This window comes from Centropristis striata, chromosome 1 (assembly GCF_030273125.1).
Source record: "Centropristis striata isolate RG_2023a ecotype Rhode Island chromosome 1, C.striata_1.0, whole genome shotgun sequence".
NCBI classification, from domain to species: domain Eukaryota; kingdom Metazoa; phylum Chordata; class Actinopteri; order Perciformes; family Serranidae; genus Centropristis; species Centropristis striata.
The window spans coordinates 12,357,312-12,370,871 of NC_081517.1; the positions used below are offsets into that span (position 1 = coordinate 12,357,312).

Below are 13,560 nucleotides of genomic sequence, written 5' to 3' on the forward strand. Positions count from 1 at the left end.
TTTCAGCTTGCTTGTAATCCTCTGCTGTTGGATCTGAGGTCCTAGCCACCCCATGACGTGCCCGAACTGAAGCCTCAAGCAGCTCACTGAAGTTGTCGAAGGTGCTGATATCAGGCAGACAGGGATCAGATATCACAGAGATGTTTCCACAGAAGCTGATCTTCCGAAGTTCAGCTGGATCATCAGATGAGGAAATGTCTGGAGTTACAGGCCAAGATGCTTCATCTTGATGCAGGAATGCAGGTCCGTGGCTCCATCGATTGTGGCCAATGAACTGTGATAGATGCAATCCCCGAGTTATGTCATCAGCAGGGTTGTCTCTTGAGTTGACATATCGCCATGCACTGCCCTCAGTCATCTCCTGAATGTCTGCCACTCTGGTACCAACGAATACTTTATAGCGGCAAGACTGTGACTGCAGCCAGGTGAGGACTGTGGTGGAGTCAGTCCAATAGGTGATGCTCATGGTAGGAAGGGTGAGTTCCTTCTTCAGAACAGCAGCAAGCTGGGCACCAGTGTGAGCAGCACAGAGTTCTAGCCTCGGGATTGATTGCTGACGAACTGGAGCCACTCTGGATCTTGCAGCTACGAACGCTACTTGGATTGAACCTGCATGATCCACCGTCCGGAGGTAGGCTACAGCCCCATATGCTTTCTCTGATGCATCCGAAAAGATGTGAATACTCTGAGTGCAGGTTGAGAAGTCAGTCTCTGGGCTCACATAACATCTTGGAAGTGAGATGGCAGGGAGTTGATGAAGTTCATCCTCCCATGCATGCCACAGCTGCAGTAGATCAGTTGGCAGTTGTGGGTCATCCCAATCTCTTTTCTTACTCCAGAGACTCTGCACCAGCATTTTGGCTCGGGTGGTATACGGGATGAGCAGTCCAAGGGGGTCATACTGCCTGGCCAAGACTCGATAGATGCTATGCATCGTGGGCTCACGGTTCTCAGTGTGGCGTAGCTGGTAGGTGATGGTGTCAGATGTACAATGCCATAGTAGTCCTAAAGCCCGCTCTGGTGTATCAGTCCCATCTGGAGATAGCCAGAGTTCGCTGCTATCTGATTTAACTTCAGGCGGCAGGTGACTGATGACTTCTGGGATATTAGTAGCCCACTGGCGTAGCTCGAACCCGCCTGTGAGGAGAAGTTGCTGCAGTTGCTTGACAATTTGTTCTGCTTCTGATATGGAAGTGAAGCTCTGCAGGAGGTTGTCAACATGGAAGCAGTTCTCAACTGAATGACGAGTACCTTCACCTGGACTACTGTGATCCAATACATGCTTCTGGAGGGCGAATGTGGCACAGCAGGGGCTGCATGTCGTGCCGAATGGCAGCACCTGCCATTCATAAACATCAGGTGATGTGCTGTGAGCTTTATCTCGCCAGAGAAATCGAAGGAATGGTTTGTCCTCAGGCACGAGGCGGACCTGGTGAAACATCCCTTTTATATCACTACTCACTGCAATGGGATATTCTCTGAAGCGGAGCAGCACGCCAAGCAGCGTAGACCCTAGGGTCGGTCCTGGAAGAAGATGTTCATTCAAGCTGGCGCCCTGATGTGTGAATGAACAATTGAACACGATGCGATCCTTCCCGTTATGCCGAACCATATGATGAGGTATGTACCAGGAGTTGATGCTGGCTTGCAATTCAGCTGAGGTGAGTTTCTTAATGTAACCAGCATCCAACAACTTCTTTATCTCCTTGGTGTAGGTATCAGCTTTAACAGGATCTTTTGAGAGGCGTTTCTCAGTCCCACGCAGAAGACCCAGCACCGACTCCTTTGGTGCGTTGAGCGGGGGAACATCCTCTTTCCATAACAGGGGGGTAGCATATCTTTGAACGCCATCTACTTCCACTCTGATGGTTTTCTCTTCAAGCATGCTGACTGCTGCTGTGTCTTGTTTTGACCGTGTGATGTGCTTCTCATTCTGATACGGCAGAACATCCATCTGCCACAGTCTGGTCACATGACTGAGGAGTTCGGCAGATGGAGTCAAGGTGTTAATAAGCAAGCACTGTGGAGTGGAGGACTGGTGCTTAAGGACTTTGGCAGGACCTTGAAGAGTCCAACCAAGTAGTGTCTTGAGTGCAGCTGGTCCACCTGGAGGTCCTAAGTGCACAGGCTCGACTGGACTGAGGAGATGAGGATAGTCAGAGCCAATGAGCAGCAGCGGTTGTGCTTGATTGAATGAGTGGAGGGGCAGACCTCTGAGATGACGGTACACCTTCTGCAGAGTGTTGACAGGATGAGAATGTTTGGAAAGGCCAAGATCAAAGGAGGTGAATGCTCCGTGTATTCTGAACTGTTTTTGAGGGTGAATTGCGGATGACACGGAGAAGGAGACTGACCTTCCTGGAACTGTACTGATGTCTTGACGAATCGTTCTGAGGGCAAGGTCCTCGCTTGGACCCTGAAGGCCCAGCTCCTGAGCTGCACTGTGGAGAAGAATGGTGCGCTCTGATCCATCATCAAGAATGGCATATGTTTCGATCCTCCTTTTGCCATTGTAGAGGAGCACTTTAACCATCTTCAGCAGCACACAGCTGGTCCTCAATGAGGGATTTAGGTAGTATGTCACTGGCTGCATCGGTCCTGGGGCTGACCTCTCTGGTCTGACAGGTGCTGATGAATTAACATCATGTAGTACTTCCAAATGAACTTGGTTGCATTGCTGGCATTTAGCTTTGAGATAGCACTGTGCTGCTTGATGCTCTCTTCCACATCTCCAGCACCGTTTATTAGTCTTGATCCAAGCTACTTTCTGCTCTTTTGTGAATTTCTTGAATTCTGAGCACTGATTGAAGTAATGCTGGATATTATCACAGAAGGGGCAATACTTCTTGGGCTTTTCTGGTTGATTGATCTGGGACCTTGATTGTGAAGAGGGTTCTGATTCTTTGGCTGGTGGGTCGCATCCAAGCAGCACTGTGGTGGAATGAGCTGCAGACTTCTGTCTGACTTTGAGACCTCTCTGGTGGTCACGTTGCGAATCTTTGGATGGTCGAGAGGGATGTGACGGTACATCATCATCTTGAATGCGAACCTCATATTCCAACCATTCAGAAAAGTCAAGCAAAGTCGGGATGGGGGTGCGAATAGGATTGATGAAGCGCTTGAATTGTGCTCTGAGGTCATGTGGCAGCTTGGACAGAAGGCGTGAGATATGTGATCCACATTCCAGCTCTGTTCTCCCTTCTTTCCCCAGTTGATCTAGCATTCCTAATAGTGCTCTCACTTTTAGTGCAAACAGCCGGAATCCTCTTCCATCACCACTCTTGACTGCAGGCTCAGCCAGGACCTCAGTGATACGCTGTAAGGCTAATTTGTGAGGCTGGCCATACAGCTCTGTCAGTGAAGCCATAGTGTTGCTGTAGGGACACCGACTATTGCTGTAGGAGTCAGCAATGAGGAGTGCGTCTTCCAGCTTTAGATGGTCGACAAGGATCTGGTATTTAAAACGCTCAGTAGCATCATCAGGTAGGATGTTGTCAAGCGCTATCTTCAAGCGAGCAAACTGACGGGGGTCGTCATCCGTGAAGTGTGGGATGTGAGGCTTTGGGCCTTGATAGGTCATCTCCTGATGAGCTGGAGAGCGTGGTTGATTGTAGCTCCTTTCTCTTGAGTCTGCAAGTGGCCATTGTGGTGGGTCACCTGATGAGTGATGGAAGCGAGATGATTGGCCACGAGGAAGAGTGTATGGCTCAGCGTAGTCTGGTGTGAGCACTGAAGGTGCTCGAGAAGCATGATCATAGTTTATGTTCATGTCCTTGAAATGAGGATTCAGCTCAGTAACATATGGAGGTTGATGATACTGATGATGTGACGTCTGCATGAATGAGTCCTGAGGTGCAGAGCTGTCAGGAGGGAGGTATGACACTGGCGGTGGCGGCGGAGGAAATGGCTCACCAGCTTGAAGTGGATACTGTGGAGATGAATCTGGCCATGGCAAATCCTGTATGTCATTCTCTGATCTAGCAGGCGGCTGTCTGACATGTAACAGTGGACTTGAGACGTAGTCTGGAGCAGGGGCCCTCGTGAAGGAAGCACCGATGTCCTCAAACTGGGGCTGCCTTTGATGAAAACCATCATAACGGGAAGTGAATGGCTGAGATGCAGCTGATGGTTGTGGTTTGAGAGCACTGAAGAGTGTCTGCATCTCTTGCCTGAGCTGGTTATTGTCCTCTCTCATGTCTCTCAGGGCTGACAGGACCGCTTCTGATGCGAGGCTCTGAGATGTCTGTCCATGAGGTGTGAATGTAGATGGAGGATGATACTGGCTATCTCCCTCGGTGGAGTGATCATAGAGTGTGTTTGAATGAGGTAGGTGTCGTCTTGGAAGCTGCACCAGGAAATCGTCGAGGTAACGAGGTGGGCGAACATCACGGCGAGGACGAGTATTACCAGGGAATGCCATCATATGCTGTGGATACTGTACATCCGGCTCGAAGGACCATATAAAAGAGGTGTTGGTTACTAATCACCTACATGTAAACCCTTGTCAATTGAAATGATGAATTTGGCTGTACACCTCCACAGTTTGTCCTGTTAGAACAGATGTATGATGCTGGTAATCTGGCCGGTCCAATAACACTCTCTCACTCTTTGATCATTCTTTCTGATCCATTTATTTAGAATGAGATATGATGCATTTACAGATATTGTTGTTGTGTGTGTGTGTGGTAACTGAAAAGAGAAAATAAATATGTAAACAAATATAAAAGTTAAACATGTGAAACAGTAATGAATAAACAATATGATATAATATAAATGAGTTTGAAATTACATATGATGACAGAACTGAACTACAATGAATGATTATAAAGAGGAGCATGAAATGAATAGGGGACCGTCAATATTTTACGTATTTGAACTGAAAAGCGGCACTGCATAGGCCTATTATACACACACTGAACAAGTAATTAGGCGACGGTCCCTAACTGAGGCCTGAGCGCTCGCGGTACAATCTAACGAGGAGGAAAAGTCCGACATAAAGTATGAATATATTGACTATGAACATGAAAATAAACTGAACAATATACACATGACATATGAATAAGAGTATGAATTAAAATAGGGCTACAAAACACACAGAAACAAACTGCAGAAACACTGCACTCACCTCTAAAGGACGCACACAGATATGAAAGGAAATAAAGAAAATATAATCCAAGTATGAAATGAGGTGGAATCCAGATGATGAGCTATTAACTGTAATGAAAGTGTAGCTCTAATGGTAGTGTACCCTGGAACGACAGCAACTCAACTGAGGAGAGCCGGCTTCTGTGTCTCTGATTAACATACCTAATTGATGAAATTCTATTGGTCTAGGGGCCGCATGCACAGCTCATGGTGCGAGTGTGTGACCTTCTGAACAAATTGTATGAAATAAAAAAAAATGACTGAGACGGAAGCATTGCTTGTTGGTTTGTGGACACGCATCGGAGATCAGACCCCCGCTGACTAGTGTCACTTAATTTGTTTTGATCATGCCACTACAGTACTTTTAGTTTCAATTTTTACCTTATGGAATCAGGGCGGTACATTCAAACCAACATGTAGTAGTTATATCACACTTGATACAATGTAGACAGTCTTTTTAATGAAAATGTAAATGACAGCTGTCAGCACATAAAACCAGCAATCTGTTGATCTTTACTCATCAAGACTTGATGGACTGCTGAAAAAGGAAAGAAAATTAAATTAAAAATTGAGTCAAACTTTGACCACAGAATCAAGAGTCTGATCAAGTTATTAGATCAGATTGAGATAGACACATCTCAAACCCCGGTCTCCAGGTGAAAGGTGTCGGAGTAACTACCAGCCACAGTATCTTGACAAGAACAACAGTTCAGCACACTGTCAAAAACTGTGACATGCTGCAGGCAGGGGGCGCCACCGGGCGCCACGTTACTAAAGCATATAAACCATTGCTATTATAATATATGTTGCATTAGTGATATTTAAATATTGCTGAAGGATCTGTAAGGGAACATAACAACAGCTGCTCTCCTGGTACAAAACACTTGAGATTCAAATTAAGTTTAGTTTGATTGTTGTAAAGATGTTATTATTTAATATCATATTTTCATTATTAAGCTGATGTATAACTTCATGGTATAATGATTAATAAAAATCACAATATAAGGTGACGAAAATCGATGATTTCACGTTTGGCGACCAAAAGTTGATGCCTGGTCACCGACATGTTTCTCCCCAGTACTTGCTGGGTTTGTAGTTTCTACGTACACACCAACACTCTTCATCACATGTTGGGCTTTGAAGTCACCAGAGACACCACCACAGGAAAGAAAGAACAGTAATGTTTTCCCTCACATGTTTGTGATGCCGCTGGGGTTTGTTGAGAGTGAAGTTAAAGAAGTTAAAGTGACTTTCCTCCTTTTCACCAACAAACATCTACAAAGGTGTGACGCTGCAGTTCTTTGACGAAACAGTGAAATAATTATGGGTTACCTTATGTAACTCCAGTTCTATAAAGCTATGTGTATAGCTCATCGTCGCTAAATGAAAGAATGTAAAAACAGTTACTGTGTGGAATATAAAGCACAATAAAGTCTGATCATATCCAACAGAGGAGATATCAAAACAACAGTGAGACTCCTGTTAACCCCCGGCCGATTATAAGTCAAGCTGAAGGTCTCCTTCAGCACATAACCACATATTAAACGGTAAATCGTCACCTTGAATCTTTGTTTAAGTACAGATTAAACAAACCACTTGTCAGTGGATTTTGTTCCCTTTGGATGGAGCCAGACTCGCTGTTTTCCTGTTTCTAGATGTCATGCTAAGAGCAGATTTCAGCTTTTTATTTAGCTACAGACATGAAAGTGAAGTCAGTATGAACATCTGACAATAAGCAACACACATTTCACATTCAACAAACTGTTGAAATGTTTCTTTGTTTCTCCTTCAAGCAGGATAATACTCAGTTTATTCATGGCTATGTTTGACCTTCTGGCTGCTAACTGAACTGTAACATCTGTATCCCACTTAAATGTACATCTGCTTCTTCAGAAGAGCCAAACAACAAACTGGACCATGTTGGCAGTTTGAAGGTTGAGTGTGACTAACAAGGACATGAAAATTTAATAATAAACTCCATAGATAATATTTCACAGAGCTGGTGTTTAGGGAGGAAATAATTACAGAAAATAATCTATCTGAGGTTTGATGTTAAAAAACAAAAACATTGAGAAGTCCTACCTCAGTATCTCCAGTGTACACTGGGGTTTCTTCAGCCAATCAGAAAGCAGCTCCACCCCCTGGTCCTCCAGGTAGTTCCGGCTCAGGTCGAGCTCTTTGAGAGCAGAGGAGGCTCTGAGGTCAGAGGTCAAAGACCAGCAGCTCACTGCTGGTAACCAGCAGGACTCCAGGCTGGAAGGAGACATTTAAACTCAGTTTACACAAACTTTTTTCTGAAAATGTATAGAAATAAAATACAATTTAAAAATATTTATTAAATAGATAATAACACACTTTAATGTATCGGTACAGTTTCACTCCGACAGACCACCCCATAGACTTTATATTACTTTGGCCACTAGGTGACGTTGTTTCCCCATATAAGAGATTTGTTAATTGACATAATGTTTTCCTGTGAAATTGAAGAACTCCTGATTAGAAGTGGTTAAATGAGTTGAATGCATGTTGTACCATTAAAAATGACTAATGTATATGCATTTTGGAAAAAGAAAACTGACAGTGCCGTTTGGCTTTACTGAGGGAGCAAGTGTGCAGGAGGGATAAAAAGGTCAGAGGGCAAATAATGTTTAATGTGTTCTGCAGGAGCAAATACAAATCGGAAACAATCTACTTGGTCGTCCTCTGTTAGCCCCTCATACACACCTGTTACATTAGCCACCTGTCAATCAAAGGTAGCCACGCCCCGAATCATACCCCGCTTTATCATCTGTTTTCTTCTAAATGGGACCAATATTTACACATTTACATCAGATTGTCTTGAAGACTTGAAACTACAGATTGAGACCAGAATGTTTTCTGAGGTAATAAATCAGGTGAGAAGTTATCTCAATGTTCTTCAAAGTGTGATAATGACCACAATACTCACTTCAGTGTCTGCAGTCGACAACGTGGATCTGCCAAGAACTCACAAAGGTCTCTGACATCACTGTCTCTAAGGTCATTATCTGTCAGATCCAGGACTCTCAGGTGGGCGGGGTTTGACTTCAGACTGGAAGTCAGAGCGGCAAAGCCTCTCTTTGTAAACCAACAGTGACCCAGTCTGTTGGGAGAAACAGTTTAACTTATAGGAGGTAACATGCAGTGGCAGCTCCAGACCCTGACCTCTGACCCCGTGGCTGAACTTTTCCAACATATGAGTCAGGGATACATCAGCTAATTCTGTTGTCATTTCACTCAGCTAGCACCTGACCTGATGACTCAACACTTATGAAAGGAAATTACACAAAAATGGATTTAATTATTTTTTAGTTTTAGCTTTGCAGATTTTGATTGACACGTTTCAAGATGTGAGGGAACGACTGCCTCACTGTCCTGGAAATCACAGAGCGCTCAGAAAATTCCATCTTTTAACATCTGGCTGAAGATCAACAAAGTCTCTCTTAAATCTACTCTATGTTCCTGGTATCATACATCACCAGACACACACATCTGGATGTTCATACCTGAGTGTTTGGAGTTTGCAGTCGGGACTTTTTAGACCTTCAGAGAGCTGCTTCAGTTCAGAGTCCTGCAGTCTGTTTCTGCTCAGGTCTAACTCCTCCAGACCAGAAGACTTCAAGCTGAGAACTGATGAAATATTTCTGCAACTTCTGTCTGCGAGATAACAGTCACTCAACCTGTAGGGAAAAAAAAAAGATTGTTGACATTGAGCAAACATTCCTCTGCTGTCCTTCTGTACTCAAACATCAGATGGGAGATTAAGATCTGTTGGGTTCCTTGAGGTCTGATACTTACAAAGCTGTCTTTGATGCTTTGAGCACTGGCAGCAGCCTCTCCAGAGCTTCATCTGATCTGTGGTATTTCTTCAGGTCAAAGACATCCAGGTCATCATTGGAAACGAGCAGCTGGAAGACCAGAGCTGACCAGTGTTCAGGTAACAGCTTACTAGCATCTCCTGAGCTCAGATAAAGTTGGACTTGCTCGACCAGAGACCGGTCACCCAACTCATTCAAACAATGGAACAGATTGATGCTCTTGTCGTGGTTGGACAGCTTCTTGATCTTCTCTTGAATGTAGTCGATTGTCTTCTTGTTGCTCTGTTGAAGAATTCCTTTGAATTCCAATTCTTCCTGAAGAAGCTTCTGACTTTTATCCTGTGACAGGCCGAGCAGGAAGCGAAGGAACAAGTCCCATTGTCCCAGATTGTTGTCCAAAGCCAGATCCACTGCGCTCTTCTGTAGGGAGAAGAGAGGAAACTGTGTTTTCTTTGTCAGGTTGGTGAGCAGATTTTCTCCCCTATCGATGAAGGTCTGTAAGACATACAGAGCTGCAAGAAACTCATGAACAGTTAAATGTATGAAAGAGTAAATCTCTTGTTTGTGAAGTCCAGACTCTTTTCTGAGGATCTCTGTACAAACTCCTGAAAAAACTGCAGCTTGTTTCAAGTCAATCTCACACTTTTCTATGTCTTCTTTCTTGAAGATGATGTTGCCCTTCTGTAGCTGTTCAAATGCCAGCTTTCCCAATTTCATGATGACTTCTTTGTCCGATTCACCTTCCTCATAATCCTTCTGGTGTTTCAGCTCCGTCTGGATGATCAGGAAGTGTGTGTACATTTCAGTCAGAGTCTTGGGCAACTCACCTTTGTGAGTTTCTGTTAAGAGATTCTGGAGAGTCGAGGCTGAAATCCAACAGAAGACTGGGATGTGGCACATGATGTAGAGACTTCTCAGTGGCTTTGACTGAAGATGATTGAGTATCTTCTGAGACATGTTTTTGTCAGTAACTTTCTTCTGAAAGTACTCCTTCTTCTGGTCATCGTTGAAGCCTCGTACCTCGGTCACTCTGTTGAAGACCTCAGGAGGAATCTTAGTGGCTGCAGCTGGTCTACTTGTGATCCAGATCGAGGCTTTGTGCAGCAGGTTCCCTGAGATTAAGTTTGTAAGCAGGACGTCTAATGTTGTGAGCTTTGTAACATCTCTGCACTTCTTAATTTTCTTGAAATCCAGAGGTAACTGGCTTTCATCAAGGCCATCAAAGATGAACAAAACACTTGAACTGTTGTAGTCTGATGGTTCCAAATCCTCCACTTCTTCGAAATGGGAACTTACTAACGACACAAGAGAACAGTCCTCTTTTATTAAATTCAAGTCTCTGAATGTGAATGGAAATACAAAGTCAGTAGTTTGGTTGGCTTCTCCGGTCGCCCAGTCCTGAGTGAATTTCTGCACAGCTACCGACTTTCCAATGCCAGCGATTCCCTTCGTCAGAACTCTCTGAGGAGGGCTTTCTTCTTCTGCTAAAGGTTTAAAAATGTCACTGAGCTGGATGTTCTTCTCCTCACTCGGACTCCTTTTGCATTCTAACTTGATCACTTCATGTTCACTATGAACCTCCCCACTGCCTCCTCCTGTGATGTAAAGCTCTGTATAGATCTTGTTTAAAGGGGTCGAACATCCTTCGTCCTTTGTTCCCTGAGATAGATCCTTCGTTTGATTTTCAAGGAAACTTTTCAGTGCATCTCGGCACCTTCGGATTTTTGCTAAAAGATGAATAAAAATAATGTTTACATTATAGTTTGAAAGTAAAGCAGGTATGTGTGTTACGTTCCAGGCTCCAGAATAATGTTTAAAAAAACATCTAATATATTTTAGATTGATAGACCAACAAGATGTGCAGATGACGGTAAGGTAGCAAGATTCAAGTCAGCTTTCATTTACGAAGCAAGACATCATGTCATCTGCACAACACTTTCATAATATTCATTCTGGTTTAGTTTAATACCAGAAGTAAAGTAACTTTTTATCATGTGGTTGTAAAAATTATATTGCATATGTTAACAGTCTTCAGACAGCACAATACCTTCAGTTTGGTCAGAAACGGCTTCAGTGTTGGCTGTCGTGCTGGGAGACTGAACTGAAACACAAACATACAACATCTATTGAGAGGCTAAATATTTAAAGGCATTTTGGGTGATAACAAGTCAATCCAGTACATAATGAAACACAAATATGGCATTTATTTGATTTTTGTTTTAATGAGGGGAAGCATTTACCATATGTGTTGTTGACAGTGATGTTTATATTCTCTGCTTTAACATCTGTTAACTGAGGTGCGACAGCGACAGCTCCAGACTGGGCGCTGATTGTTTGGTGTCCTGCTTCTCTCTGAGTTTGAGCTGTTTGAAAATAGACAAATAAACAAAGTTGTCAACATGTGAACTCTGTGTAAGCGTTTCGTTTCAGAGATTCTGTTTTGTTAGCGCTGATTTATGAGACCTGAAAAATCAAGAACAAAATGAACTAAATAAAAATGTGATACATGGGACACATTTGAATCTAAACTGACCAGACAGTATTTATTGAACTCTTCTTGATCCACAGAGGAAAAAAAAAATGTTTATTGTACGTGAAATGGTTGCAAGTAAAAAATGTGAGCAAAGTAGAAAACTGAATGACGTATTTGCTGCCAAATTCATCAGTTGGAAGATCTAAACTCTGAGAGTTTTCAGTCAACTGTTTCTGAAGCTTTGTTTCCACCATGGTATCTGTGTTGTCAGGACCAGCAGCTCCTGGTTGGGTAACCAGGCCAACAATGGGGAGACCGGGACTCTGTCCTGGGTCAGGTCTGGGAGGGAGGTGATCACCTGATAGCTAGATCTACACCCATGAGTCCCAGTTGGGCTCAGCCTGAAGAAATGACACGGTGTCTTGTGGGCTCACCATTCATAATGATTGTTGAGGGTTGGGCTGGGTTCAGGGTTGGGTGCTTTGCCAAACAGGCAGCAGTCAAAGGCAGAGCTATGAAACAGGTCTATGGGGAAGGAACTGGTTTGGGTGCCAGAGTGATGTGGGTTTCAGATTTGGAGTTACTGTAACAGTGAAACAGCTTTTTGGTTTGTGCAATATTTTACTGCACATCAGTGTGACTGGGATTCAACTGAAGAAAGTTCTGAGAGAGAGAGAGAGAGAGAGAGAGAAAGGAGAGAGAGAGAGAGAGAGAGAGAGAGAGAGAGAGAGAGAGAGAGAGAGAGAGAGGAGTCTGTTGGTTCTTTCTTAAATGTTTCAGCTGTTTGTGCTAAAAAAAAACAACGTACATTAACCTGAATCTCAACAACAGGATTTAAAGCACATTAACAAATACAGCCCTCTCAATCAATTGGATTTGAAAATAATTTAAACAAATTCATAATCAAATTAATAGATCGGCAATCAGAGACACCATGATGAATAAAATAAGCGTGAGACACAGCTGACAACAGATGATTATTCCAAAAGTTATTTGAATGTGGAGTAATCTCATGAAATATGTTACAAATTAAATTTTAGGGCATATTTAGTAATCTGCATTATGATACATTTTAATAGAAACCCTCCAAACACTGGTGAGGGCTGATGTTAGCTAATGTTACTCAGACACAATCTAAAAAAAAGATCATATTAAAATCACCAATCAACCCACTTGATAGATTAAATGTTGGCATTGTAACGTTCTGTTTCTGCAATACGAATATGTTGACACATAATCTATTAGTTAAATTACGTTTCAATGTTATTTCATTTTAATTGAAATCGTCATGCGATAATGTCGCATTAAATGTTACCTGCTGAATAATTATGTTTTATGTTGTAACTTACCTCAACTAAGGACTCGATTGGACTTGCTTGACATATGTCTGCTGATAATAAATATGAAAAGTATAATTTTCTTGCAGTCTGGAGAAAGTTCAGGAGCACCATCTTACCCTGCTGTGATGTTGACAGACCTGCAAGCCGGCTACAGCAGTTTCCCATCCTGCATACTTTCACCCAGCTCCTCCAACTGGAGAAGTAACCTGAAAATAAAGATTACACAGTTAATGTTACAAGTAGCTGTTTAAAAAAAAAAAAGTTGAGCTGTCTGTGATGATATAAGGAACCGATAAGACCGCTTTGCGTTTCTTCCCTCATTCTTATCACACTTAATTGCTTCTGACAGTTTGGACAAACCTGCATTTCTTTTAACATAGTTTAAGAGTGAGTCAGTCTCCAACTATGACTTCTTGGAGGCTGCTTACTTAGGACTGAAAAAAGCCCTCCTACCTCTCTTTTATGTTTGATTCAACAGAAACATGTTTTAATCTAATTTTATTAATAATTATCCTGAAAAAGACACTGGAATTAAAAACCAGTCCAAGAAAATTAAATGAAGGATCTCTATAGTTTTCTTTTCTTATAGTTTCAAGGTTCATCATTGATGTTGTTAATAATATTTAGATTTTTTATTTTAATATTAATTAAATATAATATATCTATTAAATATAATATATCATAAACTTTGAGGGGAATTATAGGGTCAGTGCAATAATGATGCTGGTGTTTAACATAGTGTATTACAAATAAATATTGGTTCAGT

General features: G+C 42.6%; 1 protein-coding gene across 1 annotated transcript in view; it reads right to left on the reverse strand.

Annotated features, from left to right (window-relative positions):
- The window catches only part of LOC131971662 (NACHT, LRR and PYD domains-containing protein 12-like), a 32,152-nt gene that overhangs the window by 18,023 nt on the left and 569 nt on the right, over window positions 1–13,560 (reverse strand). Inside the window, exons 2-7 of the mRNA XM_059333200.1 lie at window positions 11,275–11,344; window positions 11,029–11,082; window positions 8,962–10,708; window positions 8,670–8,843; window positions 8,093–8,266; window positions 7,228–7,398 (exon numbers count right to left, since the gene is read on the reverse strand). Coding sequence (XP_059189183.1) covers window positions 7,228–7,398; window positions 8,093–8,266; window positions 8,670–8,843; window positions 8,962–10,708; window positions 11,029–11,082; window positions 11,275–11,344 — 2,390 coding nt within the window. The remainder of the gene's footprint in view (window positions 1–7,227; window positions 7,399–8,092; window positions 8,267–8,669; window positions 8,844–8,961; window positions 10,709–11,028; window positions 11,083–11,274; window positions 11,345–13,560) is intronic.